Source organism: Fukomys damarensis, unplaced genomic scaffold (assembly GCF_012274545.1).
Source record: "Fukomys damarensis isolate Sample0158 unplaced genomic scaffold, DMR_v1.0_HiC HiC_scaffold_23, whole genome shotgun sequence".
Lineage (NCBI taxonomy): Eukaryota > Metazoa > Chordata > Mammalia > Rodentia > Bathyergidae > Fukomys > Fukomys damarensis.
In genome coordinates, this window is record NW_022900935.1 from 57,545,133 (window position 1) to 57,572,523 (window position 27,391).

Here is a 27,391-nt window from a genome sequence, read left to right on the forward strand (position 1 = left end):
TGGGGCCCCATCCCCTTCCTTTTACTCTCTCTCTTCCTGGCCATGCAGTGCGTGGTTTTACCCCATCACGTCCTCTTGTGATGATGTGCTGTCCAAAAGCAATGGGGCCAGGTGACCATGGAGTGACACCCCAAAATAAACCTTTTCTCCTTGTGAGCTGATCACTCGGGCCTTTGTTATAGTGAGACAGAACTGACAAACACAGCTGCCATCATCTGAGATCAATCTCTAGCTGCCACGAATGTCTGTCCCAGTCTTGCCTCCTCAAACTTGTGGCCACCACCAGATGCTCAGGCCAAAGGTGAGGTGTGTCCTTGATCACTCAGCAGTGGGTCTCGCTCTTCACAGCATCCTTTGGGCCTGGTTTAAATGCCTTGTCCTCAAGGAGCCCCAGACCGTCACTTATTCGAAGCGAGACCCTGTCCCGGCACCCAGCTCATATTTCCTCCAAAGCTCTTAGCACCAGGGAATGTGCTCACTCACCTTCTGGCTCATCCACAGTGCGTCCCCCCTCTCTACCCCAAGACCTCGAGGCTGGGGCCTGTGCTCTCTGGCAGCTTCTCAGGGACATGGTGCCAGGGCCCTCGGTATTTTTAAGGACCCGCAAATATATTTTGATTTCTTTCTTCTCTCTCTCTTCCTTCCCCGTTTCAGCACTGGGATTGAGTGCAAGTCCTCGCCCGTGCTAGGTATCTCGAATGTGATTTCAGGTACCAAAACTGAAACAAAAACAAAAACAACAGCAACCAAAAAATCTGCTATTTACATGTACCAACTCCCTATGAAGAATGTAATCAGGTACAAGATCCCAGTAATGAATGTAACTGTACTGTATACCTAAAATGTAGCGATAAACTCAATTAAAAAAAAAGAATGTAATCACTGTAGTAGGCCAGGGATGTAGCCCAGTGGCACAGTGCCTGCCTGGCAAGCTCGAGGTCTTGAGTTTGATTCCCCAGTACTCCAACAAACAAACAAAAAAAAAACCCATGTAGTCACTATGTACTGCAAACATGTACTGATAAAAAAAAAATCTATAAAATAAATTTTAAGATGGAGTTTCGCTGAGTTGCCCAGGTTAGCCTCAGATTTATGATTCTCCTGACACAGCTTCCTGAGTAGCTGGCACCACAGATGTGTGCCACTGCACCCAGCTTAATTGCTTTTAAAACCAGAAGACTGCTGCCTGCCTCGCTAGTGCAAGGGCCTGAGCTCAATCTCCGTTGCCAACAACAAAAAACAAAACAAAACCGGGAGAAAATATGTAGAACAAAACAGTGGTTTTAATATATACTACACATACATTTATCTTTATACCAACAAAGTCCTAAATAGAATTGTAATAACTTTTATGGAAGAAGAGCCTATAAAAGTCCCAGCATTAACCCGGGAGGGTGTCTGACTTAGGTCCTATTACAACCCCGGCATCTCCCAGACTACTCAGCATAATGTGGGTGCTCAATAATTACCAGACAAATAAACGAATCTGCGCTAGAGATTGATTTTTCAGAGAATACACATTCAGGCTCTCAGCAGGGAGCCCTCATTCAGCTGGGGACAAGGAGGCAGGGAGCCTTGATGGCGGGAAACACCACTGATACAGCCGAGTCGCCAGAGTCAGCCAGGAGACACCGTCCACCTGCCACCCCCAGGCCAGGCCACTGCCCTCTGTCTTCACGGGGACAATTAGACAGCTGCCTCTCTGCAGCCTCTTCACCCGTGTTCCCACACAGAAGCATTTCATTGGCTAAAAAGAAGTGCCAGTTTCTTCGAGTGGGTAAATTAAGGTGCAAATACACGCATTCCCCCTGCAGTACTCCATAAAGCTTTTCTTACGCTTTGAATAAAAACATGTGGCTTGAAAATATTTGTATTTGTCTGAGTTTGGCCTTTATGGGGGGAAAGGGAAATGGCAGTGTCTAGGGATATTTTTGACAGACACGACTTGAGGGGGTGCTCTGGCTTCCAATGTAGAGGTCAGGGATGCTGCTAGACACCCTAAAGCCACGGGGAAATCCCCAGCAGCCGCAACCAGCCTCCAAGGTCAGTCCCACTGGGGCTGAGACTCTGGGTGAATCTAAACTGTGTGTTCCAGGTGAGTAGCTTGGCTCACTCGGGTCTGACCCTGCGTCGAAGTGGTTTCGCGGTCCTGCATGTCAGCATTGAGCCCTCGGCTCCACAGAGCACCCGTGCAAACTGCAGCCTGTGGGGTCTGTGTGACCACGGCTGGGCCTTAGCCTGCTCAGCTGCTCAGCAACGATCTGGTGGTGGCTGGTGAGCCCAGAGTCACTGCTTACAGCTCAGGGGCTGGGGAGACCAAGGGCAGAGAGACTGCAGATTTGGTGTATGGTTCATAGGTGTCACCTTCTCACTGTGCCCTTATATGATGGAAGGCGGGAAGGAGTCTTCTGACACCTTTGTTTCAGTGCTAGGGATTCAGGGCCTTGTATGTGCTACACACGTGTTCTACCGCGGAGCTACAGCCCCAGCCTGGGTCCCCTCCCTGCTCCCCTCTCCTCCCTCCCTCTCTTTCAGAGCAATGTACACTGTGAACCCTGGACTTACAACCTCAGTCGGTTCCGAAGGGCTGGTGGTAACTAAGTCAATACAGCTGAGATCTGGATATTTACCTGGTTACATGCTCTAGATAACAAGAGGCAAATGAATCTTCCATTAACCTCATTAGCCTGTTGTTCATATGGCAGGCAGGTTTTAACTTGAGGGTCCACTGTATTTATTTGTTTAGTTATTTGCATTGTAAAAGATTGCCACAACTGTACCTATTTATGAGGTATAATGTGATAATGTGATACGTATGTATAATGCCTAATAATCAGATTAGGTGATTAGCATTTCCTCCTCCTTAAATATTTATCCTTTCTTTGAGTTGGGAACCTTTGAACGCCTCCCTCCCGGTTCTTTATAAAACGCATAGTAAGCTGTTGTGCACTCTAGTGACTCTCCTGTGCTGTAATAAAACACTGGAACTTTTTCCTCCTCTGTATTTTGGTAGTCTTTGCCTCACCTCCCTCTAGCCCCTCTCCTCCCTACCCTCTCTGATCTCTAGTGAACACTTCTGCTCTCTACTATATTAATTTCTTTTAGCTTCCACATATGAATAAGAACGTGCAGTGTTTGTCTTTCTGTAACTATCTTATTTTGCATTACAGAATATCCTTCAGCTCCATTCCCATGGCTGAGGTCTTTCTCTTCTTTTTTTTTTTTTCTTTTTCCAGTACCGAGGATCAAACTCAGGACTTTGTGCTTGTGAGGCAGGCTTGGCGCCACTGAGCTAAATCCCCAGCCCCTGAAGTCTTTTTCTAAGGCCACTAATCCTAACCCTGAGGGCTCCACCCTCACTACCTGATCATACCCTAAATGCTACACCTCTAACACCATCACATTGGGGGTAGGCATTTCCACATACGAGTTGGTGTGGAGGGCACAGACTTTAAGACTACTGCACGCTGTTAAAGGCTGAGGGTATTGTCTGGGGAACCCTCCCTGTCCCTTCAGAGGTCCCAGCAAGAAGTGTCAAAAAGCACTGAGCTGTTCCTGGGTTCATCTTAACCTTGTGAGTTGAAACAGGGAGATTGCTCTCTGCTTTGGCTAACAGGAAGCTCAGAGTCCAGTCTGTAGCCCACCTCTGAGAACCGCACAGGCCCACCCAGAGAACAATTCTGTGTATTCCATTTTGGTGCACTGTACTGTTTGTTCTAGCATTGTTTTCTCTCTGATCTATTCTTATCCTATTGTATTTTATGTGCTTTTGTGAGTCGTCTCCAAATCCTTTTGGAACAGAGTACAGCATCAAAGGGCAAAATTCAGCAGAGCCCTGTTGCCTTGACAGGTTTTTGTTTTGTTTTGAACACTTGAGTGTCTCTTTGGGATTGGACTCCTGCTGAGGGGAGGCAGTCACCTTGGCCATCCCCTCCTGAGGGTCTCTCTCTAGGAGGACAGCAGCTCAGTGAGTTGTGGCAACAGGTTTCAGAGGCCAAACCACCACCACATCCATCTGCCTGCAAACTCCACTCCCTGCCCCAAAATGTTTTTCCCAGCTTCCCATCTGGCTGTTGACAGGCAGCCACAGGGCCTAGGGGAGATTGCAAAGGGGAAGTGGATAGATATGTGCTCCTGTTTGTATTTCTAACTCTTTTTCTGCAGCTTAAATCAGGGTGTTGGGGCCCAGGGATGAACTGTGGACAGAGAACCACTTGCAGGTGAGTCTGGGAGGCCACCTGCCCAGGTGTGCAGAAGATGAGGGGCTCTGGGGAAGCTGTCTTGGAGGGCCCAGGTGAGCTGGCGAGGGGTGGGGAGTGTCACACACAGGTGAGAGGCCAAGCCCTTCCTCCCCGCCTGAGTTCAGTCATCTCCTAGCCAACCCCACAACTACCACCCTCCCAGCTCTGGGAGCAGCTGCTGACGCATATGCATAAAATCCACCCTCCGGCTTGCCCTCACCTGCCTGGCCCCAGCCAAAGGCAGCCCAGTAGATTTTGCAATCTCTGCTCCATATAATCCTTGTTCTCTCAGCCTCAGTCTTCCCATCTCTAATTTGGGGGCGGTTATGAATCAGCCCTAACTTTTGAGGGTCCTAAGAATCCCTCACTGTCTGACATCCTCATTGCTTTCTTCTGGGAGTGGGGTGCAGCCTTTGTGGAGAGAGCAAGGGCTTACGTGAAGATAGGATCAAAGATGAAAAGCAAGCAGGGCCAGCTTGGACACCAGCAGGAGCACAGCCTGAGGCTGCGAGCTTGGCAACCAACCCAACTGCAACTCTGGTCCAGCCCAGTAGACAGAGGCCCTGGGAAGGGCAGTAGTTCTTCACCGAACCAGCAGCTGCTGGAGGAAGAACCTGGAGCTGTCAGTACCCCATCTGATATCTTTTTCTTTGGCTGAAGCCTGGATAAGGCAGGCATATCCTACTGGCAGGGCTGCCCTCTTGGTGCCTGGGCTGCACTCCCTGTCCAGGAACTGGACCCACCTGGCCTTTCCGGGTCCCACTGTGTGGGTCACAGGCTGGAAGGCCTTGTGGTTAAGAAGGGCTCTTGAGCTCATGGCTGGGCCAATCTGGCCTCCATTGACTAGGCCCATGGGGCTGGCCAGTTCCTTCCCCTTGAGCTGCCTCTCTATAAAATTGAGGTGCTGTGCATAGCATCAATCCCACAGCTTAGTTGTGAGAATTAAGGCCAATACAGAGGCTGACACATAGCAGTCACAACTGCTAACAGCCCTTAGTACATGAGTGGAACAGAATAGTGTGTACCCAATGAATATAAGAGAGCCCCCCGACCCCCGGAGAGGGGATGGGAGAGATGCCTGGGGGAGGGCTGGGCCTGGCTGGCGTCCCAGGCTAACTCTTCTCTGAGCCAGGAGGCTTGGGTCCCATCAGGTTTGGGGAAATGTGAGCTGAACTGAACGTCTCAGAAGTAGTTCCTGGTCCCTACTTCCAGTTGTGCGGGGTCAAGTGACCCCACACAACACCTGTGAAATGAACCATGCTCTGGGGAGGCCTCTACGTTTCTCAGGAGAACCCCAGAGACCAACAGGATGCAAGATTGAGGAAGGAGCCCCCAATCCCGACCCACACTCAGTCCATCAAGGGTCCAGTGTATGATCTCACTGTAAACAGAACTGATAGGAAGTTGAAAATGACTGAATTAGCACCTGATTTTGAAGATGGAAACACTGAACCTGTTCAGGAAGGGCAATAACTGGTCCCAGGCTACCAGGGAGCGCTCACCTGAGCCAAGGCGGAGCTCTGTGGCTAGGCTAGCTTCTCCTCTCTCCATTTATTCTGAGTCCACAGAGTCCCAGCCAGAATGCAACCTCGTGGATGCTGTGCCCCTGCAGGGCCCACCGAGAATCCTGGGGCATTTGGCATAGACAAGAGTGAGAGGGCTACAACACGTCTGGCTGTACCTTCCTGGGCCTTACCTGAACAGTGTCTTCCTCTCCTGTCGCCCCAAGCTAGGCCGCAGCCCCGAAGGACCCCATTACTCCTACCAGCCTGCCCTTGTGTCCCAGCCTTGCTCCCTGCGGCCCCTAACCACCCTTCTCGTAACTCCACCTTAGCAAGTCCTTCATTAGCTCTAAAGAGTCTGTCTAGAGACAGAGGAACCTGGATGACATTTAATTACCCTCTAATCGCCTCCGAGGGAGAAGATGAGCAAGGAGCCCAAATTTCTCTGCAGATGCTCAGAGGAGAGGGGCACAGTTTCTGCCAGAATTCGGTCACATGTCCTCAGCTAGCGAGAGCCAGCCCTGCCCCGGCCACGATCCCTTCTTACAGCTGCCCAGGGCCAAGGGACTGTGGGCGTGAGGAAGGGCAGGCTCTGAGACAGGAGCTGAGGCAGCAGGCAGAGGGGGTCACCCAGTTCCCACATCCAGGTTGGAGGCACCCCAACCTCGTTTCCCAAGGCACCAAAGCTATGCCATGCCCAGGAGTGGTAGCGGTGCAAAGGGCAGGGGTTTGAAATAATGACGTTTTAACTGCAGCTCTGATTACTTCTGTGACCTACCTCAGCCCCTCAGAGCACATTTCTTCATCTAGGAGAGGGGGTACAGAAGGGCTGTACCTCACTGAGCAGCGCAGCTGAGCGGAGAACTTGGCCCCCTTCACTTGATTCTTCAGGTCTAATGGAAGAGGGGAGAAAAGAGGGGACAGAGGCCCCTTTGTCCCAGCCCCTCTGAGCGCTGGGCGCAGAATCCTAGGTGGCAGGCCCGGTACACACGAACACCCAGCCTCCCTCATTCTGTACGGCTGTACGAACCCCACATCACTGGAAAGGTGATTTTATAGAGGAGAATGAGGCACCAAGGGGCCCAGTGGCCAAGGGCCCAAGGTCCCCAGCTGCTAAGCAGCAGTGAGGACATTATAGTTACTGAGCCAAAAGGGCCTGTACAGAGAGGACAAACAAGGCCACAGCCCCAAGGGGCCAAGAAAAAAGCCACTCAAGCCCCTGTGACCACAGGCTGCTCCAGGTGACCCTATCTGGCCACCCCCCCACCTTGAAGTAAGTTCTCCCAAAGCAGAGACAGACGCCAAATGTGCTAGAGGGCTTTTTAATGTTTTCTTGCTGCTTTAACAGAATGAAAAAATACAGTTTAGTGCCTGGAACTGACCTGGGGTGGGTGCCGAGGGCCACTCCTGGGGCAGGGCAGCCCTGGGATTCCAACCATTGAGGGAGCTAAGCTTCCAGAAACAGCAGCACAAGTCAGGAGCCAGGTTAGTGTCTCAGCGCCAGGACGGTCCCTCCAGGCCCACCACCCGCTGACGGCCAGGACCCCTTGTACTGTAGTTAGTTCTCTCCCCCGTCTTCCCTCTGACCTAGAAAAGGCAGAGGTCAGTCTGCCTATTCCCCGGACAGAAAAAGAATCAGCATCACCCCTGGGGCTCACCCCCCAGCTTCTTCTACTCAGTCCCCTGGGTAGAGTTACAGGAGGAGCAAAACCTGAATTTCAGAAAAACAACTCCTTAGCATAGGAACTTTCCAAATTGCATGGGCTCTACCAATTCTAAAAAAAAAATTATCTTTTGTTTACCCGAAATTCAAATTTATTTCAGCTTTCTGTTTTGTGTATTTTATTTTATTTTTTTGCTAAATCTGGCAACCCTCGCCCAGGGCCCAGACCTCCGCAGTGGGGGAGGGTCTGAGAAAGGAAGGGGAAAGGTTCCACACAGGGCAAGGGAGTCCAAACACATCCTCCACCCATGATATATTATTTTTTAATAATCATTTTCCAGAAATCTACACTGGCCTCCTGCAGCTGCTACAAGATAAGAGGGGGCATTCAAGAATACATCCCCCCACCACCGTTCAGGTTGGGCTGGTTTCTTTGAGGCAGGAGGTGCCCAGACTTGAGTATGCTGACAGTCTCTATAACTTCCAAGAGGAGAAGACTTGGTATAAAGGTTTTCTAAAAGGATTCCATTCTATTTATTAACACTGTTCCAAATATTGCTCTATAGGGATTTAAACGTAGTAATAAAGAACAAACACACCCACAAGCCCTGTTCCTAGTGTCATGTGGGAAGGAAGGGCCCTTCCTTGGGAACCCATCCATTACCATCCTGTCCTCACCCCTGCAAGGGACCATGTTTAGTGTCTGGTTCGCGGCTGGTCCCCTGCTCCAGTCTATCTCCCAGGGACTCAGGCTGCTGGAGCAGGAGCCAAGGAAGGAGCTGCAGGGGATGGGATGAGAGATCACCCACTTCCTTCTGCTATGCACACCTGCTTGGGGCCCTAGAGGTCACAGCAGTAACACCAGGAGAGAAAGGGGACAGAGAGCCAAGAGTCCTGGCCACGGAGTAAGCTGCCTCCGGCTGACCTGCGATGGGTGCCCAAGGTAGGAACTCAGGGTAACATCTCGTATCCATTTGAGGCCAGAATGGAGAAGGAGGAGGCCAAGAGGAAAACGGATTCCTGCTCAGAGAACACAGCCTGGTCCCATGCTGCTGTGGAGAGCAGGTGTGTGCACCTAGCCCAGCTCCCCAAATCCTCTGAGCCCCTCACCCATGAGGTCCTCTTGCACAGTAAGGTCAAAGGTCACAGTGGGGTGGGACCAGGGAGAAGACGCAGCTCAGAGCTCCGGCTACTTTCTGACCGCCTCACACGCGGATCTCGTCTTCCTCCTCCTCGTCCATGAAGGAGAACTCCTTGTCAGGCTGCCTCGGGACAGTGGGCTGGGCCCTGTCCGGGCCCCGGAAGGCCGGGCTGCGCTCCTCCAGGACACCTGAGGTGCAGCTGGAGAGGGAACTGCTGTCCCTCGTGGTGTGGCTGCCTACACTGCGGGCCGAGCTGGGGCTGGGGGCTGCCGCTGCCCACCCATTGTCCTCCAGAGCGTGAGAGGGCCTTGCCAGGGGAGGGGCCGCCTCAGCCAAAGGGGGAGCCTGGGTGACCCTGCCAGGGTCCTCGTCCATGTGGTAACCGCCACCATCCTCCTCAGGGTCCCACTCCTCCTTGTCCATGATGCTGAGGACGTCGCCCAGCATGGAGGGCCCCAGGTCAATGTGGAAGGACATGATGGACTCCGCATGCTTCAGCCCATAGCTGGCCTTGGGCACAACAGGCAGGTCTGTGAGGTCCCCAAAGGCCTGCTCATCAAGGAGGGGGTCCAGGGAGTGGGGACCCGTGGCCCCATTCCGGCGGGGCCCCAGCTCCCCAGCACCTGCCTCCTCTGCGCCGCATTCCCCAGCATCCGCCTTTTTCACAGGGCTGGATGACAGGCTCTTGGGCAGCTTGCTGGAGCCCTTCTCTGCAGCCTCTTTCTCGTTGAGCTGCGGCAGGGACATGGCGTTCTTGACGAAGAGTGCCGAGTCCCGAAGGGAGCCCAGCATATCTCTCTGCTCCCGGTCCCCCCGGGTCACCGACTGTGACCGCTTGCTACCCCGGAACTTCCGGGACAGGAGGCTGCGTTTGGAAGATGAGGAGGAGGCCTGTTCATCCAGGGACTCCCCGTCAGGCTCACCTGCCTTGCTGTTGAGGAAAGAGGTGTCTCCAAAAGCGTCCCCAGCCCGGCCCACGTGCATGGTGTGGCGGAAGTCACCCAGTGGAGCACTGATCATCTCGGCTGTGAGGTCCACGCGGGAACGGCGCTTGGAGTGCACCGAGCTGGACACCAGCTGCTTGAGAATGGGCATCTTGCTGGCTGGGAGGGAAGGCAGACCCTCCCAAGTGGCAGGCAGGTTTGGTGTCAGATCTGAAGTCCAGGTCTTGTGGCTGGAGAAGGAGGTGGCACCAAGGAGATCACAGGGCTGCAGAGAACAGGAGGGGCAGGGTTAATAGGCTGGCCACTCAGCACCGAAGCCCACCTGCCAAGGGGCCGTCACTGAAACCCCAGCTCTCCAAACAAAATGAAAAAATGTGAAAGGAGCCAGGGATCGGTTTTGCAACACTGCCTCTTTCTTCATCTGTAGGCTCGGAGGGTGGAGGAGTGGTTCTACATTTCTAGTTAAGAGTTCAGTAGCAAGAGGCACACTTTCCCTGAAACTTGAGAAACAGCTTTTCTTCTAAAGGACAATGTCTCTCCCAGTCCCTCCCCCAGCCAGGATGCTGCTAGAGCAAAGGAGACCACTCTGAAGGACAAGGACGAAGGACACAGAGGTGCTTAAATCATTCAAGGCAGCCAGCCTGGAGACTTGTTGAGGTTCTTCCTGCTATCTGACCCTGTGGGGACGTCTCATCCTGAGTCACAGTCTTCAGCGACAAGACAAGAAGACAGGCAGGGCCCAAGGGGAGGGCAACACTGCCCGGAACATGGGTGGCCTGGCATTCCTGAATCAGAATTCGGGTGGGGCTGTGGCGACCAACAAAACCAGCTTCCCAGCCTTCCAGAGCCACTGGGTGTCCTACCAACGAGGATCTCGCCTGCGATAACTCCACTGTGGGCCTCTAAACCAGGTTCCACCTCTGGTCTCTTAGGGAGCATCTAGACTGGGAAACTCCCTCCCATTTCTTTAATCATTAGTGGCAGAGAGAGACAGGCATGAGCCCCTCAATGACAGCTCTCCGGGACCTGCAGGACTCCGATGATGAGCCTGAAGTCCAAAAAACAGCAGGCGGAGGGCCCAGGACAGCCCCTGGCAGCTCCTGGCAAGGGCTAAGTTGAAGTTCAGTATGGGGCTTAACCTCTCTCCCCTGAGTGCCCTTTCTTGAAGGTTTTGAGACAGGGTCACTAAATCACTAAACTGTTTAGGTTGGGTCCATCTTGGGATGCTACAGCTTGAGCCTCCCAGAGTGCTGGGATTATAAACAAGTGCCACCATGCCCAAATGCTAATCCCAGCTGAGCTGGGCAAGGTGGGGAGAGAGAGATGCGGGAGGAGTCAGACAAGCCTGGTGGGTGGGGTGGACTGGGGTCCCCAGGGGCTGCCTCCCTCCCAGGCCTGCGGACGGCACAGGTCCCAGGCACCTTCACCCCAGGGCCACTGCCCTCAGGGAAGTTCAGTCAGGCACAGACAGTGCGCTGCCTCCTCACACCCTCCCAGCACAGTTAAGTCCAACACCACCCTCCTGCCCTTCTCTGGTCCCCCGTGTCTCCCCTTCTACCTTCATCTCAGCACACAGCACAGGACTTCTGTGCCCTCTGGCCCCTCCTCCCCCGCCCTATCATTCCAAAGCAGGCAGCTGCCACCGAGCCAACTCCCGACCCCCCTAAGTTCTCCTCACGTGGCTGGGCACTCACACTGCTCGTCCTCCAGCAAACAACTAGTTCTCAGGGACAGGTATGGGGGACAGGCACAGGGATGGACCTACCCCAAGTGACCTGGCTGGCTCGCAGCCCGAGAGGACTCCCTGGGAAACCCCGTAGGATGGGTTAGCACTCTTACCTCTCCGCTAGACCCACAGGCACGCTGACTTCCCCTGACCCCATCCTCCTCTGAACAGACACTGAACAGCCTGACCAGGTCCCAGCAAACCCTTTTGCAAAGGGCCAGAGTGCAAATATTTTCATCTTTTTGGCTGATACAGTCTTTCTCACATCTACTTAACTCTGTCTTCTTAGAAGAAAAGAGCCAAAAACAAATTTGCACACAAATGGATGTGTCTTTGTGCCAGTAGGACTTTATTTACAGAAAACACCAGGGCTCGCTGGAGGGTAGAATGTACCAGTCCAGAAACCTTCCACTTGGCTGCTCCCAGGTGTGGCCCTTAAATAAACTAGTAAATGCAAAAATAAAACAAAACAAAGCCCACCTTTATTTCCAAAACCAAACAACAGGGTGGATTTGGCCCAGGGTCAAGTTTGCTGACCTAGAATGCCTCAGGTGACCCTCTGGGCCAGCCATGGGCTCCTGGGCCAAAACTGGGGGAAATTTCTGTGCCAGTCACAGTGAGCACACAAGAAAACTAAAGCCGATTTCCATGAGAGCCCAGGAAACTCCTGGTCTCTGCCACCAGGACCGGCAGTGAGGCTGCAGCCCAGCAACCTGGAATCTCAAATTGCCAGAAGGGATATCCGGGGCAGAACGGAACTTTCATCCTCAGGCTGCCCAAAGCAAGGCCACTCGGGCGGGTTCACATCCCAGGGAGGCACTAGGATCAGGCTGGCGCCCACTCTGATCTTCCTGCTAACCCAGCACTGCTCAGGGGCCACTACCTGCTGGCTGGTGCGATGCAGAGAAGGGAGGGGAGAGCCTGGCTGTTGCCTCAGGTCTTGCACAATCCCAGAACGGGTCTTGACACTGTGAAGGCTTTGCGCCGAAGAACAGGGGTGGGGGTGCCCTGTGCATAGTAATGTTCCCAGCATCTCTGGACAGTACCTGCTGGATGCCAACAGCATCCATCCCTGTTGTGCTATCACCATCAGCAGCAGCAGCAGCAGCAGTATAAGGAATGGAACTCAGGGCCACTAATTTAAAATTTAGGGTCTCACTGAGTCACGAAATTGCTAAATTGGGGTGAAACTTGTGATCCTTCTGCCTCAGCCTCCCATAGTACTGGGATTATAGGCCTGTGCCACCACATCCAGCTCCATCTCAGTTTTGACAATCCAAATGGTCTTGAGCTAGCCCAATGTCCCCTGGGAGGCAAAACTGGCCCAGTCTGAGATCCACTGACCTAGGGTGAGAACACACATGAAAATAAGACATGGACTACTAGAAACAAAGGGGGCAGACCTCAAGGGTCGGAACTGGGTGAGAGCGTGGGGAACCAGACATCCAGAGTTTCACAAGGGTTCTGATATAACAGAGGAATCCCCAAGACCAGGAAGTTCAGCAAGCTGTGGTTTCCCAACTGAAGCACTCAGCAGAAAGCAGAGGGGAAACCACAGCTGCCCAGGACTCACCAAGATGCATGCTGGGCATCCCTGTGGCCACCCGGGGGAACCAAGGCATCCTAGCTACAGGGAGAGGGGCCCCACCATCCCATTAGCTATGCCTTTCCCAGCACAGCTAGGCAGAGAGGGCTACAAAGGCCTTAAAATTAGCGAGAACTGATGCATGGCACTGCCATACATGTGCGCCCTTCCTAGGCCAGCCTGGGGTCCCCCAGGATCCTGCTCCGCTCCACACCCCAGAAAGTGGCAAGTCTCTCAATGCTTTTCTGCTTCCTCCCCAGGTGTGGCACGGGGCTTGTGACAAAGCACCTTCAATATCCAGCAGGGAAGGGGCCCTAGAGAGCTGGGGTCTCAGCTCGTCCCACTATCCCAGTGGTAGGGGTGCTGCAGTGCCCAGCAGTCCAGGGTGGGGCAATGCTGGGACTTTGGAGTCCCGAGCTTGAGCAGATAAGACAGGCCAAGTGGTAGGCTGAGGCCAGCAAGAACTCGATGGGTTTCTCCTAGTCTTCGGTGTCATGGGTCCATGTGACACTGAGTCACCCTAAGCTCCTAACAGAATGATTTGGGGGTGAGGACACCAACAGGTGGTTAAGAGCAAGGAGGTGATAGGAACAGTAGCTCCAGCCAGAGGCAGGGGCCATCCTGGGGATGGGAGTTTGGGGTCCTCTAGTGCCCACCCAAAGGGGATCAGGACCTTGGTGCTGTAGCTTTGGGAGGAGTGTTGCTGTGCGCTGACTCAGTTTTGGGGAAGTGGCCTTGGACAGGCAACCACTCCCCATGGTTTCCCTAGTGGGATATCCCCAACCCACCCTGGAGGCACATCCTGCTTCGCTGCACAGAAAGGGTAAGCAAATCTATAGCTCCAAGTGCTCCCCAGCTCTTCTGTGCTTCCAGAGGACCAGATTCCTCCACCTTCCACCTCATCAGCCACAGAGCTTTTACCTTCCCCTAAGGTGGGGAATAACCAGCCCTTCCGGGTGGGTCCACACCAACCACACCCTGAGCTTGGCCCCTGGGAATACAAAGGACAAGCTCTGCCTGGCCCTGTCATCGCTCTCCCGGGCAGGGGCACAGCGAATGGCACTCCGCCCCCACCATCCGCCAGCCTAGCAGCCCCTCAGAGAAAGAGAGGACAGGTTGGACCAAAGCTCCTGCTCCAAATGCCCAGAGCTGGCCTGTTCCGGGCAGTGTAGCCCAAAGCAAGACGCAGACCTGAGCTCTCTGTAACAGGCAGGGAGGCAGGCCTCCTGTCCACTCCGCAGCTGACCTATGGTTCAACCCAGGACACGTGCGCTTCGGCACCCACTCCCACTGCCCCGGGCAGCTCCCCCACCATGGGCCCTTTCTGGATCCTAACAGTCTACTGATACCAACTCCAGGTAATGCAGCTGGGCAGAGAGGGACCCGGGACATGATGATGTTAGTCATGGCTCAGATAGGTGCAGGGGGCTTTGTTTACTCTTCAGTACCCATCCATTCGATCAGTGTCTTACTGAGACTCCCCTCTTGCTGTAACATTTCATCACGATCAGTCCTCTGTAACCCTGATTCCACATCCAGCCAACCACTGATCGAAAATCTTTGGGAAGAAAATCGTATTTGGTGCCGAACAGGTCCAGACCTTTTCCTTGTTATTAACTTTCTAAATAATACAGTATAAGCAAGATCTATACACCATTTACAGGGAATTAGGTATTACAAACAACCCAGAGAGGATTTAAAGAATATAGGAGGAGGTGCACAGATTCTATGCAAATATGCCATTTTATAAGAGAACCTTGCGCACCTGTGGGTTTTGGTATCTGAGCGAAGGCCCTGAGACAGGAACAGGTGTGTGGCAGTTCAGGACTAGAATGAAAACCCATGTGGCCAGCAGTCAGGTCACACAAGGCCCTTCCTGCCTGACCAGGTGAGGAGTCTGGAGTACACAAACCAACCGCCACTTGTAAGCAAGAGGGTGACCCACCCTACGGATTTGGAAACTCGGTGGCTCCTGACACTGCAGCCAGCAGGGAAGAGAAGCAAGATTTCAGACAGGAGTCTTTGCGGGAGTTTAGGGCAAAGAGGTGGGAGGGCAGGACATGGCGGGGGGCTACAGAGGAGGACAGGGCGGGACACAGGGCGGGACTTGAAATACAGGCATCACCAAGGGTTGCGGAGGGCCCAGATGAGGAAGCAAAAGGGCAGCATCCAGTGGGTTCCAGCCCACTGGGCTGCTCTGAGCCCCAGGCATCATCTCCCAAGAGTGGGTCTTACAAAAAGACCTTTCTCCTGGGGAGGAGCCGACATCCTACCAGCGCCAGAGCAGAACCTGGCTTTGCCCCGTTCGAAGTTGGTTCTCCTCTACAGCCCATCTGTCACGCCGAAGGCAACTAAGTGTAAGAGTGGGTCACACCTTTCCTTTAGGGGCTGGAAGCTGTGGCTTTTGTCACCAAAGGCAGGGCACTTTATGGCACACCACCAGCCTTTACCTGCAAAGATAAGAAGACCAGCGAAAGCTGAGGACTATTTAAACAGTGCACAGGGCGGAGGGCAGCTGAGCTGGGGGGGGCCTCCAGGTGCTTTGATGCACGTTGTCAGGTTCAGCGAGGAATTTCTGTAGGGATGGTGTTGAGCGATTTTAGCTGACTTCAGTAGTACGCTGGGTCTTTTAGCTCCATCATGCGTATTGCCAATAAGCTCTCCTAATTTTGGAAGGTTGTTTGCAAAAGGGTCAAAATGCCCTGTCTGAAAATATTCTGAGCCTAACAGCCACAGTTACGTCCCACCAAAAGCCCAGGATGGGAACATGAAGTCTCACCATTGTAACTCTGTTATCATTTACGTGTCTGTGTCAAATATCTCCTTAAAATACCTGGGCATGGTGGGATCATACTTTCCCGAGATGGAAAGACTAAATTAAGGTCATGAATTGGAGCTAGGGCTTAATTCCCACTGCAGGGCTCCATTCACTAAAATAGCAATGCACTACCAAAAGTGTGAGAGCATCATGTAAAAAATACCTAACGTAGCTGAGCATGGTGGTGCAAGTCTGTAGTCTTTGCATTCTTGGGAGGCTGAGACAGCCTGGGCAACTCAGAGACTTGGTGAGACTCTATCTCAAAAATAAATAAATACAAGCCGGTGGTGGGGGAAAATCAATGGGAAGTCCTTGGGGTTAATCCCCATTACCCTGAACACACACCCTGACATGTGTGTGATACATATGTATAAAGTGTTTTCACAGATCAAATACATGTGTCAATCATGTATTAGTAGGTTTTAGTTTTCCTAATTTGTGTGTGTGTGTGTGTGTGTGTGTGTGTGTGTGTGTGATTATGGTTTATTTTTCCTAATTTGTGTGTGTGTGTGTGTGTGTGTGTGTGTGTGTGTGTGTGTGGTACACTAGGGATCGAACTCAGCACCTTGCACTCGCAAGGCCGGTGTGGTGCCACTGAGCTAAATCCCCAGTACCATTTCATTCTTTAAAAACCAACATATGGTTAGTCCACTGTATCTGAAGATTTTCACATCTGTGGACCTAACTTACCTCAGATCAAAAATACTTGGAAAAAAAAATTGCATTTGTACTGAACACATACAGACTTTTCATCCCTGTCATTACTGCTTAAACAATACAGTGCAACATCTATTTACATAGCATTTACAGTGTACTGGGTATTGTGAGTAATCTGACTGATTTAAAGCACACAGGAGCCGGGTGTGGTAGCGGCCCCCTTGTAATCCCAGCACTCGGGAGGCTGAGGCAGGAGGATCTCTGTGAGTTCGAGACCAGCCTGGGCTACATAGAACTCACTAGTTCTAGGTCAGTCTCAACTACATAGTGAGACCCTGTCTCAAAATAAAATAAAATAAAATAAAATAAAAATAAAGCACGCAGGAGGGTATGTACAGGTTATATGTAAATGTCACATTATTTTAGGTAAGGGATTTGAGCATCAGTGAATGTTAGTATCCTGGAAGTGAGACAGTACAGGAACCAGTCCCCCTGGATACCACAACCAGGGGATTTAGGGTAGATACTAGGGTTTAAACCCAAGGTCTTGTCTACGCTAGGCAAGCACTGTACCACTGAGCTACACGGCCAGTAGTTGAAACAACACTCCCCCCATACACACTTTTTTTTGGTTTTTTGAGATAGGGTCTCACTACGTAGTTGAGACTGACCTGGAACTCACTACGTAGCCTAGGCTGGTCTTGAACTCCCAGCGATCCTCCTGCCTCAGCCTCCTGAGTGCTGGGATTACAGGCATGCGCCACTATGCCCGGCACACACACTTTTTAAAAGAAAGTCTTGCTAAATTGCCCAGGCTGACCTCAAGCTTGCAGTTTTGTTATTTTTCAGCTTCCCAAGTTTGTTTGTTTGTGTTTTTTGTTTTCTTTTTTTGAGAGTCTGGTAAGTAGGACCATCCCACCAGGCAGGGAAAGTTACAATATGCTAATCCCAGAGCTGCACAGAGTCTCAGGATCTCAGGAGAGGGCGGCCTTGGGGCAGCCATAACTGTGTCACGGTTTCCTCAGATGAGTATGCTCAGCAACTTCCACATCTCAAAATTTACCCCATGGAACTATCAAAGGAGAAAAAGTCCCACATAGGGCTATTCACTGAAGCCTTATTCACAGCAGCACGAGATGGGAAGGAAGCTGGTGTTGAGCAGCAAGTGGGGTGGCTAAGAAAACAGGGAGTCACGAACTCGACAGACTGTCGTCCAGCCACTAAAGCGGGGACCCTGCTGCAACATAGGAACTGCTCACCAAACGGCTTTAGGTGAAAGGAGGAAAAAAGGCAGCTTGCACACACATTACACCGAGCAGTTACAATGCTACCGACACTCACTCATGAACCAGGGCTAGAAGGCACACGGAGAAATCAAGAGTCATGTTCGGCTCCAGAGAAAAAAATCAGAGTCATGTTCGGCTCCAGAGAAAAACTGGGTTTTTGAAAAAAAAAAAAAAAAAAAGTTCCCTTTAATGTGGTAAGGCAATTTTAATAACAATAATAAGAACAATCTCAAGGCATCAAAGGCTTAAGGAAAAAGCTTTCATTTCAAAACGAGCTTAAAACTCTCTAGTTCTCAGGGCTCAGCTGCGGCAACCCAGAACAAGACGGAGCAGAGGCTGAGAAGGGGTCCCCAAGACCATTCATGTTCTCTCCCTGTCTCTCACTGCTGTCCGCCCTCCTTCTCCTTGTCACCCCCACGCTGGATATGCACGTTAGACCCTGCTTATGTTCTCGGAGGTCTGAGAGGAAAAACAGGGCGACCGAGACCTTCTCCCCCCACAAAAGAGAACTCGCTCGCCAACAGCTGCTTCCTGGTGCTTGCGCCTTCGCAGCCAAGCAGGGGACGAGTGATACCAGTCACTCCCACCCCACCGGAGACTGGCCTCCGTCCAGGCAAACTCAAGCTCTGAGCTGGAGCCCAGCCTCCCACGCAACAGTGGGATCCCGCTCAGAGATATCCTGGACAGGTGAAGCCTTGGCTCCTGCCCGTGCCCACGACCTCAGCTCAGCCACGCCGGTCACTGCAAGGTAGCAGAGAACACAAGAAGGGGTGGAGGTCGCTCAAGGGCAAGCAGCACCCTGTGCCCTGGCGAGTGCCCACATGCATTTCCGGTTGCCAGGTGCTGTGCTGGGGACATCAGACGCTGGGGGCATCAGAAATGCACCCCACAATCACATAAGAAGGGTCACACAATCATCTCCATTTTATAGACAGTGACACGGAGCCTCAGACGGGGACCCTAGCGCCCTCTAACACTCTAAGCGCTGTTTTGAAACAGCCTCACTGTGTTTATGTAGTCCAGGTTGTCCTTGAACTCATTGTGTAGCCCGGGATGGCCTCGAACTCATGGCAGTTCTCCTGCCTCAGCCTTCTAAGTGCTGGGATTACAGGCGTGCGCACCTCACCTGGCCCCCTTGCAGCTGCTAAATGGTGCTATGAGCCCGCTTTTGGCAGGCCTTGGAGTGCATGGTTTTCTGCACGAAGGGAAGCTATCTGGTCCATGCAGGTGTCCACGGCTGAGAATGTGTGCAGGGGAGGAGGGGCTTGGAGGGCTCAGAGAGGCTGTTTATCAAAGATCCTTGAAAGCAAGACTTGCTTTATGACTTCCTCCACTAGAGGTGTGCCTCAGGGATGACGACATCTGAAGCCTCCTCAGAGGGGAGCCTGCGGATATTCTGACTCCCAAGGAGAAGAAAGGCAGATAGAGTATTAGCCGAGCTGACCAGCAGAAGCCAGAACTCACTTTCCCAGTGTACTCAGGGGTGGGCTTGTCACAAGGGCCTGCTGGGAATGTTTCTCCTGTCTATCCCGCTCTATCTTCATTGGTTGTCTCAGCCGCCAAGGAGGAAGCCACCTACCCTGGTTTGACGATGTTCAAACTAGTGTTCACCACCAGCCCTGCCAGCCAGTCAGTCCAGGCCATCCCCCTCCTAGACACACCAGGGTCCCCTCCATTTCCTAGAGACAAATAGCCTCTGCTTTGATGGCCCTTTCCTGGAAGAGAAAGTCAATGGGGCCCCAGATGTCACATGCTTAGGGGTAGCAGGGGGCAAAATCAGTCAGAACCTGACTCTTAGGCAAAGCAATAGTCCAGGCAGGAAATTCCCCACAGCATTCACTGCCGATGGCCTCTCCGTGGGAGATTCCATATTTTACACCTACACTGTCCAACTGGGTGGCCACAGCTTCGTGTGGCTCTGGAACTGGTGAAACGTGGCTGGGCCAAACTGTGAGGTGCTCGGTGTACAACATCCACCAAACTTCAAAGAGTAGTAGGTCGAGACTGTAAACTGTCTCAGTATTTTATATTTGATTACATGTTAAAATTCGATCTTGAACCTACTGATTTAAGGAAAATGCTCATTTCACCAATTTCTTTTCACTTTTAAAAAAAGCTTTTTAAGATGAATGTGTGGTATATATGTCTGTAATCCCAGCATTTGGGAGGCTGAGTTCCAGGCCAGCCTGAGTTACATAGTGAGACCCTGTCTCAAAACTAAACAAAAAACGGAGCAATATAAATTCTGTGTATTGCTCACTTTAGGGAGTTCTGTCCTTATTATGCAAGCAGTACTTTCTACTGTAGATGGATAAAGCCAACTATTGTTCACAACACTCTTTCAAATTAAATCCCAATACTCTAAACTTCACAGCCAGTGAGTCTCTGTCAAATGCTAAATTCAGTCTTTGGTTAAAACTCTGTAACTATGCTTTCAGCTAACTACCTCCCTGTCTTTTACTATTTCTTGAGGATTCCTGAGTAAATCACTTTGTTTCTTATTATTTTGTTCTTCAAAAGGCTTTGCCAAATTCCAGCCCAAAGACGGTGTTAACATGAATGGTTATATTCTTTCACCGAACTGAAAATAACAAAAAGAACATGGGCCTTCCCTCCAAACTTGCAATTTGCATTTGTTTCATTATTAACAAGGGTGAGCATTTTTCAAAAATGTGATTTCTGTCATCTGTTCTTTCTCTTGTGAATTGTTGGGTCAAGCTTTTTATTTATTGTACCAGAAGGTGGAGGCCTCCCCAGGTCCTATGGATTTGTATCTCTTCTTCATTTAACCACTGAACTTTTTGACTGTCACATTTTGCAAATATGTTTGCAAATTTGTCATATGTCTGTTTACATTATGGTGATTTCATTGTTTTCTTTTCCACTGAGTGCTCACTTTTTATGTGGCTAACTCTGCCTTATGGTTTTCTGGCTTGAATGACTTTTCCTAGCCCTTACTGTTTCCGGAGTCTACAAAGTAATGTACTAATTTATTTATTTATTTGAGTAATGTACTAATTTAAAACACACACACACACACACACACCCCTCAGATGAAAATACCTCAGAAGAAAATACCTCAAACTAGAGATGTCTGTGATAAAACTGTGACTCACTTAAAATGGAACATAAAAATTACAATGTAATGATCTCTTATGAAATCGATTTTGTTTTAAAATGTAAGCAATGCAACAAATGCTACTTCCGTTATCATTTATGAAATTCTTTGAAATCATCCAGCCATGGGCCTATTTCAAGACTTGCTCTTCTGTTTATTGGTCTGTTTATTTTGAAACCAGGTTAGAATGTTGCGATGTATATTCTGAATATCTGGTAGAGTAATATCTCAACCTGAACTTTTTACCCTAAAACAGTCTTGGCTTTTCCACTTTATTTAGTTTTCCAGGTAGACTTCAGAGATATTTAGGCTCCAAAAAGAAATCCTGACAGAATTATAGTACAATGCAAAGAAGAATAAATACACTACTTTGGGAAAAACTGAATTCATCACAACATTGTCTTCAGACCCATTTAGTGAGTCTTGTTATAATTATGCTGAGTTCCTTCATGGTCTCTCGTGGTTATGAACAGGTTTTGCACCTTCCCTCTTTAATACACTTATATTTTCTGACTGGTAATAAAGAGTATTTGAGGGCTGGGGATTTAGCTCAGTATTGCCTCTGCCTGTCTCACAAGCACAAGGTCCTGAGTTCAATCTCTGGTAGCCAACCCCCGCTCCAAAAGTATATAAGATTTTTTTTTTTCTAAAATATTTAAGGGTCAGCCCATTAAACTTTTACTGCCTTCCACACTAATCAACTTATGACTGAATCCTTGGGGATTTACAAACAGAGACAAATCCATGATCTGCAACTTATGATGTCTCCACTGTTTCTTACTCTATACTTAAATTTGCTACAGTTGTTGATATAATATTGAATGCTATAACTCACAGGAAACACCTCTGTTCCTGGCATTTACAGTGATATTCTAAATCTCAGTCATTGTATAACAAAGAATGTAAAATATCTCAGTCCTATTTATTTATTAGTATTGGGGATTGAACTCAGGACCTTGCACTTGTGAGTCAGGCAGTGGAACCACTGAGCTAAAATCTCCAGCTCAGTTCTTTTTAAATGATTACATGAAATGACAGTATTTTGGATGTACTGGGTTAAATTTTGTTTTGTTTTGTTTTCTGGTACCGGGCATCGAACTTGGGACCTTGCGTTTGCAAGGCAGGTGGCAGAACCACCGAGCTAAATCCCCAGCTGGTTTACATTTTTAAAATGTGGCTACTAAAAACTCTTAAAAATTACACATTTGAATATACATATTGGAGCTATTCCTCCAGATTCTAATGTCCTAATCCTGTTGATAGTTACCATCCTAGAGCTACTGCCATTAATTTATCAGGCTCTCCCTGGATTCATACAGATATTCTCCATCACCTTGAAGAATTTGAGGATTTCACAGTTCATAGAGAGGGACGCCCTACCACTTGGGCAATATATCCTGTAGTTGCTAGGAAGTACAGATGAGGGAATCCAATAGAGATTAAACCAGATTAGACTTGTAATTAGGAGAGCTTGAGTCTGACCTGACCATCTCCTAACTTGAGTCCTGACAGATAAGGCTGTGGTGCAAAGGATCCCACTCCAGGAATATTGTTATAGATGGGAAATAGTCTTGTACCAACCAACCTCCAAGGACCTCTGAGCTGTAAATCATGGAGGAAGTATGAGAAAGAACTAAGAAACCCTGAGCTTCTACCCAGCACTAAGCACTGTGAGATGCTTGATTTTGATTAAATGGCTTTTCTGCTGCAACGCACCTCCCTAAGCATTGAAAGGCTTTATCTCTCTTATCTCTCGTATTCTTCCCAGCAATCCCAAGGATATTATCATCATCGCTCCCACTCTGGAGATAAAAGAGTGAAGTTTAGACAGTTAAATCATTCATCCAAGTCACGTAGTTGGTCAGGATGGAGCGGAAAGAACAATCTAGACTTGCCCAATTCTGAATTCAGATTTTTCCACTCTGGCATATAGAATACTGGAGGTGAGGTGAGGGACCCTAAGCATCACTGTCAGCTGCCTTGGACAGTGAATGACAGATATGCCTCATGAAGCCCACAGGAGGGACACACATTTTGTAGCTAAAATCCCCCTAACTTAGACACCCCATTCCCCACCATTCGTGGGAAGCATGGCCCTCTGGGGAAAGCCCTTGCCTTGTGGGCTGGGAATTGGCTTATTCATTCTTTGCCCCTGCATCTGCCTTGAACCAGAGGGAGGAAGTGAGAAGGAGGGTGGAGGAGAAAGCTTCCCTCACCCACCACCTAGAACATGAACAACTCAGAAAAGGAATGGAAAGAAGCCATGGCCTGGGAGTGACCGGAAGGGACAACCAACCAAGAAGCCCAGAAGTCGAAGAGCCAGTGACTCAGGGACATCCGGCAACTTTGCTTATTTTCAGGGCCCTTCCTGGAAACGCGTGTTTCCCGGAGTCTCACCCAGAGCAAACCACCACCATAGAGGGTGGGAAGGGTGGCTGGGGGCCGACTACCCCTGGAGGACAGCTCTCCCTCACTGGGAGTGTGTTACAGCTGGACTCCTCCCTCCTGCTGCCTCGCCACAGAAGGAAGCAACCACACTTGAAATCAGATCTGCCAGGCCTTGTTTGGTTTCACTTTGCCAAGGAGTAGGGAGCACAGGGACACTGGGGGGGGGGATCCTCTCTGGAAAGAGCCTCAAGGTGGCAGATCTTCCACCTAGATCTTTCTAGAGCTTGGGTATCAACAGCCAGACTTTCTGGGTCACAAGCCGGTACGACACATAGGGCAAGTTACTCATGCCTCGGACTGCTCCTTAACTTTCGAAGCCATTGCTAACATTTACTGTGAGGATCAAATAAACCAACAGGTATAAAGCACTTGTGGGGTGACCACTATTACATGTGCACTGTGAAGACGAGGCTGCGACATTCTCTCTCTCAAATCCTGGGGTCCCCCAGATTATCTGTTGTAGGGAGAAGGAAGGGTCCTTCGAGCCCCTGAAGCCCAGGTATAGATTCTTCCCTTTGCAGTCTCTTTGGCAGTAAGGTCAGGCAGCCCTAGGCTAGGCTGTCTTTTGTTTTTGTTTTTGTTTTTGTACTGGGGACTTGCGAGGAAGGTGCGGTGCCACTGAACTAAAGCCCTGCCCCCGCTCTTAAATTTTGAGAACTCATTAAGTTGCCCATGTTGGCCTCAAACTTGCAATCCTGCTGCCTCAAGCTCCCTAGCAGCTGGGATTATAGGCCTGGGCAACTGCTCGGGTCGGACTTTTTCTCGATCGCACTTCCCTCCTTCTTCACCTTTTGTGCTCAGCATGGCAAAGCCTGGCTGTCCCCGGAGAGGAGGAGGAGGAGGACTTAAGCTCCTTTAGTGAGCTGAGGTGGGAAAGGGGAATCTCCCTTTACTCTTAGGAAATGAGCTAACTCAGGAAAGTAGGAGAGGGGGTGCTACCATTGGGAATAATGCACAAAACTTCAAAGTGACCAACCACGGGAAAACAGGTCACATCTTTGCACCTACCACGTTCTCTTGAGAGAGGTCCACACACTGTACCACTGGCTCCTGCGTTCCCTCTGGCCCCCGAGGGCTCTGTCCTCCACTACTTCGTTCAGCCTTAAGCTCCTTGCCCAGGGGTGGGCAAGCCCCTCTCTGATCTTTGGGACTAGGAGCAACAGTCTAAGGAAAGGCAGGCTTACAGTGACCAGAGGAGACCAGAGGAGGAAAGCTTACAGGACAGGGAGAAAGGAGGGGCAGGGAAAAAAAAAGCTAGAACATATAGAACCTGGCCTCCTTGTCACTTTGGGGGGTTTCGAAGCTGGTGTCTCCAGACCAGGTTCAGTTACTGCACATAGGGAGAACCCAGGGACTGTCAGGGAGCTGGCGGCGGCACCAGGTGTCCTCATCTGCCACCCTGATGGCCCGGGCAGAGGGTGGTGGCTGAAAAGGCTGTGGTGGAGCATCACAATGCCTGGGGGTCTTTTTGCTCTGGCACTGTTGCTTTCCAGATGCTGTCCGTCCTGGGAAGAAGGAAGCGGGGAAAACACCGGGGCTGCATTCATATCACACCCCAAAACGCTCTCACCTGAGCTCCAAAAGGAAGACACTTCAGCTTGGGAGGTGGAGTAGAGACCACCAGTTCCCCTCTTCCAGGCAAAGGAGGGCTGGCTCTGGATACCAGCTCCGCCTGTCACCCTGGCATACAGCCTGAACTGCAAGCCGATGATGCCTGAGGGAAACTCCAGTGTTCCTGAGCTGGAAGGAGGCCAAAAGTGCCTCAAGGAAGCGCATTTTAAGCTGGGGCTTCAGGGGCATAGTGAGTGGGAATGTGAGAAGCTAATGGCTAAACTTCCTCCCCAGTGCCCTATAAGCAAGAGAAGGTTATATACGGGCTGGGGATTTAGCTCAGTGGTTCCGGTGCCTGCCTTGCAAGCACAAGGACCTGAGTTCGATCCCTGGTACCCCCCGCAAAGGTTATGTCTAGCCAGAATCTGGCATCCCTACCTATACTACTGTCCAGGTCTCCACCCAGTGGGCTGAAATGGGTGCAGCCTTCCCAGGGACTCTCAGAAAGACAGTCCAGTGACCGCTTCCCCAAGTGTCCGGTGGCACAAGACTTTGATTCTTGACCCCAAGGTTGGAGAAAGCCTCCCTTGCCTAGCTCAGGCCAGCCTTCTGAGCTCCCAGAGATTGCTCAATCTCTCTCTCTCCACCCACGGCCATATCTCTGGCATCGACCCAGATCCCTTGAAGGAACAAGGGACAAGAGCCTCGGAGTCTGTGGGACTCCGAGTGGGTGGGCTGGAGTTGCTGCACCACAGCACTCCTGACACTCTGGCTTTGGGCTCCTCTATCTGCTCCCCAATCCAGATGCACGGGTGTGAAATGGGGAAGATAAAGGAAAAGAGAGGAAGAAAGGGAGAGACCAATACCAAACACCTGGCCTGCCAAGCTCAGCACAGCCTGTCCTGGTCATAGAAATCAATGAATCGCTCCAAAGGTGGAAGGAACTAGAGTTTCTGAGCCAGAACTAAAAGGCTCTTCCTGAAAACTCTTGACTTTTTTTGGCAGGGTTCCACTATGTAGCTCAGGCTGGCCTCAGACTTGCAATTCTCCTGCTTCAGCCTCCTGGAGTTGCGGGTGTGGGTAACCACAAAAAGTGCCTGAGTTGAAGGGTCTAAGGTTCCCCTCCCAGGTCAACATCTGTCCACCCGCCCCCCTGCTTTATATGTGAGACCCTGAGACCCTGGTTTGATTGTGACTTCCTGGTCCTCAGGCTGGGAGGCTGGGACGTCAGTTTCAAGGGGCACAGGGCAGAAATAGGTGGGGTACACACACCACATGGGGACAGTAGTGTTGAGGGAGATGGGTCGGGGGAAAAAACAGAGGTTAAAAAAGAGAAAGGCAGAAGCCACAGAACATGGAAGAAATGCTCAAGGCAGAGGCCTGAGCCACACGGCTGAACATAATATAGCAATGGGTCCACAATTAGCAGGGATCCATGAAATCGAAGAGATGTTGGAGAGGCCAAGACACCCAGAACCCCCACCGCTTGGGGCAGGCCTGCTTTATCACACAGGCACCTTTCAGTCCCTGCAAGGATCACCAGGGTCCCTGGAAGACTCTGGGTACCCCCAGGTCCCCGGTTGTGGAAAGGAGCAGCTATCCTCAAGGAGTGGTGGGGCAAGGTCCAAGTTTGGGGGCAATAAGCCGTACTAATCAGTCGCAAGGCACCTTGCACAGAACCACGGAACCAACACAGCTCCCCACATTCAGCCAGGCCCCAGCGCCCAGCGAGGAGGCGCCTCCCGGAATCCCGTGTACTCTCTCCACTATCACCTCAGGCCCAGGGCTGCCCAGACTCTGCTCCAGCAAACCCTTATTTCAGAAACCCACAGCTCAGCCCCCACCACCCTCCCTTTGTGCCCTGTTCTTTGTTCTCTTACAATTCAGTCCATCCTGCTGGTGGTCCCCTCCTCCAGCCCAGCCTCAGAAAGGGGGCTGGCGGACGGGGTCTGCTTCAGAGTTCGTAGAAACCCAGACCGGGGCTTCAGTATCTTGAAGCCGCACTTAGGGAACCCCTGGCAAGCCCCTCAGGGTTTACATCCCATGGGGTAAAGATGAAGCCCGTCTCCCTCGAACACCCCAACCCCTCCACGGAGGGCAGAAGACTTCTCAGCAAAGGGACCCCCCACACACACACCCAGGACGTTTCCCCCATTCAAATACACCGCTACCCGGGCCAAAGAACCGAGGTGAGAGCCCTGCCTGGAGGTGGGAGCCGGGCAGCCTGAAAATGGCAGGGCGATGGAGGGGGAGAAGTTCCCAGACGACAAGAAAAGAGAAAGCATTGTATTTCCCTTCCGCTCTCCCAGGGAGAAAAAGAAAACTTCCAAAGCCCAGGCCGCAGTTATCTCCCCGGGCAAACACAAGGAACCTGGTTTGAGTTAGCGGAGAGCACCCCCCGCCCCGCCACAGAGTCTAACACACACACACACACACACACACACACACACACACACGCACGCACGCAAGCACGCACACCAGTACTCTCCCAGGAAGCCGAACCAGGCTGAGCCCTCCAGGCCCGGACACTCACCCGAGGGCAGCCGGGATCCCCCAGCGAGCAGGGCAGCTCCTGGGACGCCCTAGGCCGGGGCGGGGGGCGGTTTTGAAACTCCGGCTGGGGGCGCTCCGAGGGGGCGGAACCAGAGACGCCGATCGGGGCTCCACAGCTCAGAGCCTGTGGTTAAACCATTAACCAGCCGCTCTCGGG

General features: G+C 51.2%; 1 protein-coding gene across 2 annotated transcripts in view; it reads right to left on the reverse strand.

Moving 5' to 3' along the window:
- Window positions 1–7,049: 7,049 nt before the first annotated feature.
- Window positions 7,050–27,391, reverse strand: part of Cdc42ep4 (CDC42 effector protein 4) — a 21,236-nt gene continuing 894 nt past the window's right edge. Inside the window, exons 1-2 of one of the 2 annotated variants that reach the window (XM_010630707.1) lie at window positions 27,215–27,385; window positions 7,050–9,757 (exon numbers count right to left, since the gene is read on the reverse strand). In XM_010630707.1, coding sequence (XP_010629009.1) covers window positions 8,612–9,643 — 1,032 coding nt within the window. In that variant the 5' untranslated portion in view covers window positions 9,644–9,757; window positions 27,215–27,385 and the 3' untranslated portion in view covers window positions 7,050–8,611. Of the gene's footprint in view, window positions 9,758–27,214; window positions 27,386–27,391 lie in introns of those variants that run through there. The other variant, XM_010630706.3, reaches the window with a different exon arrangement.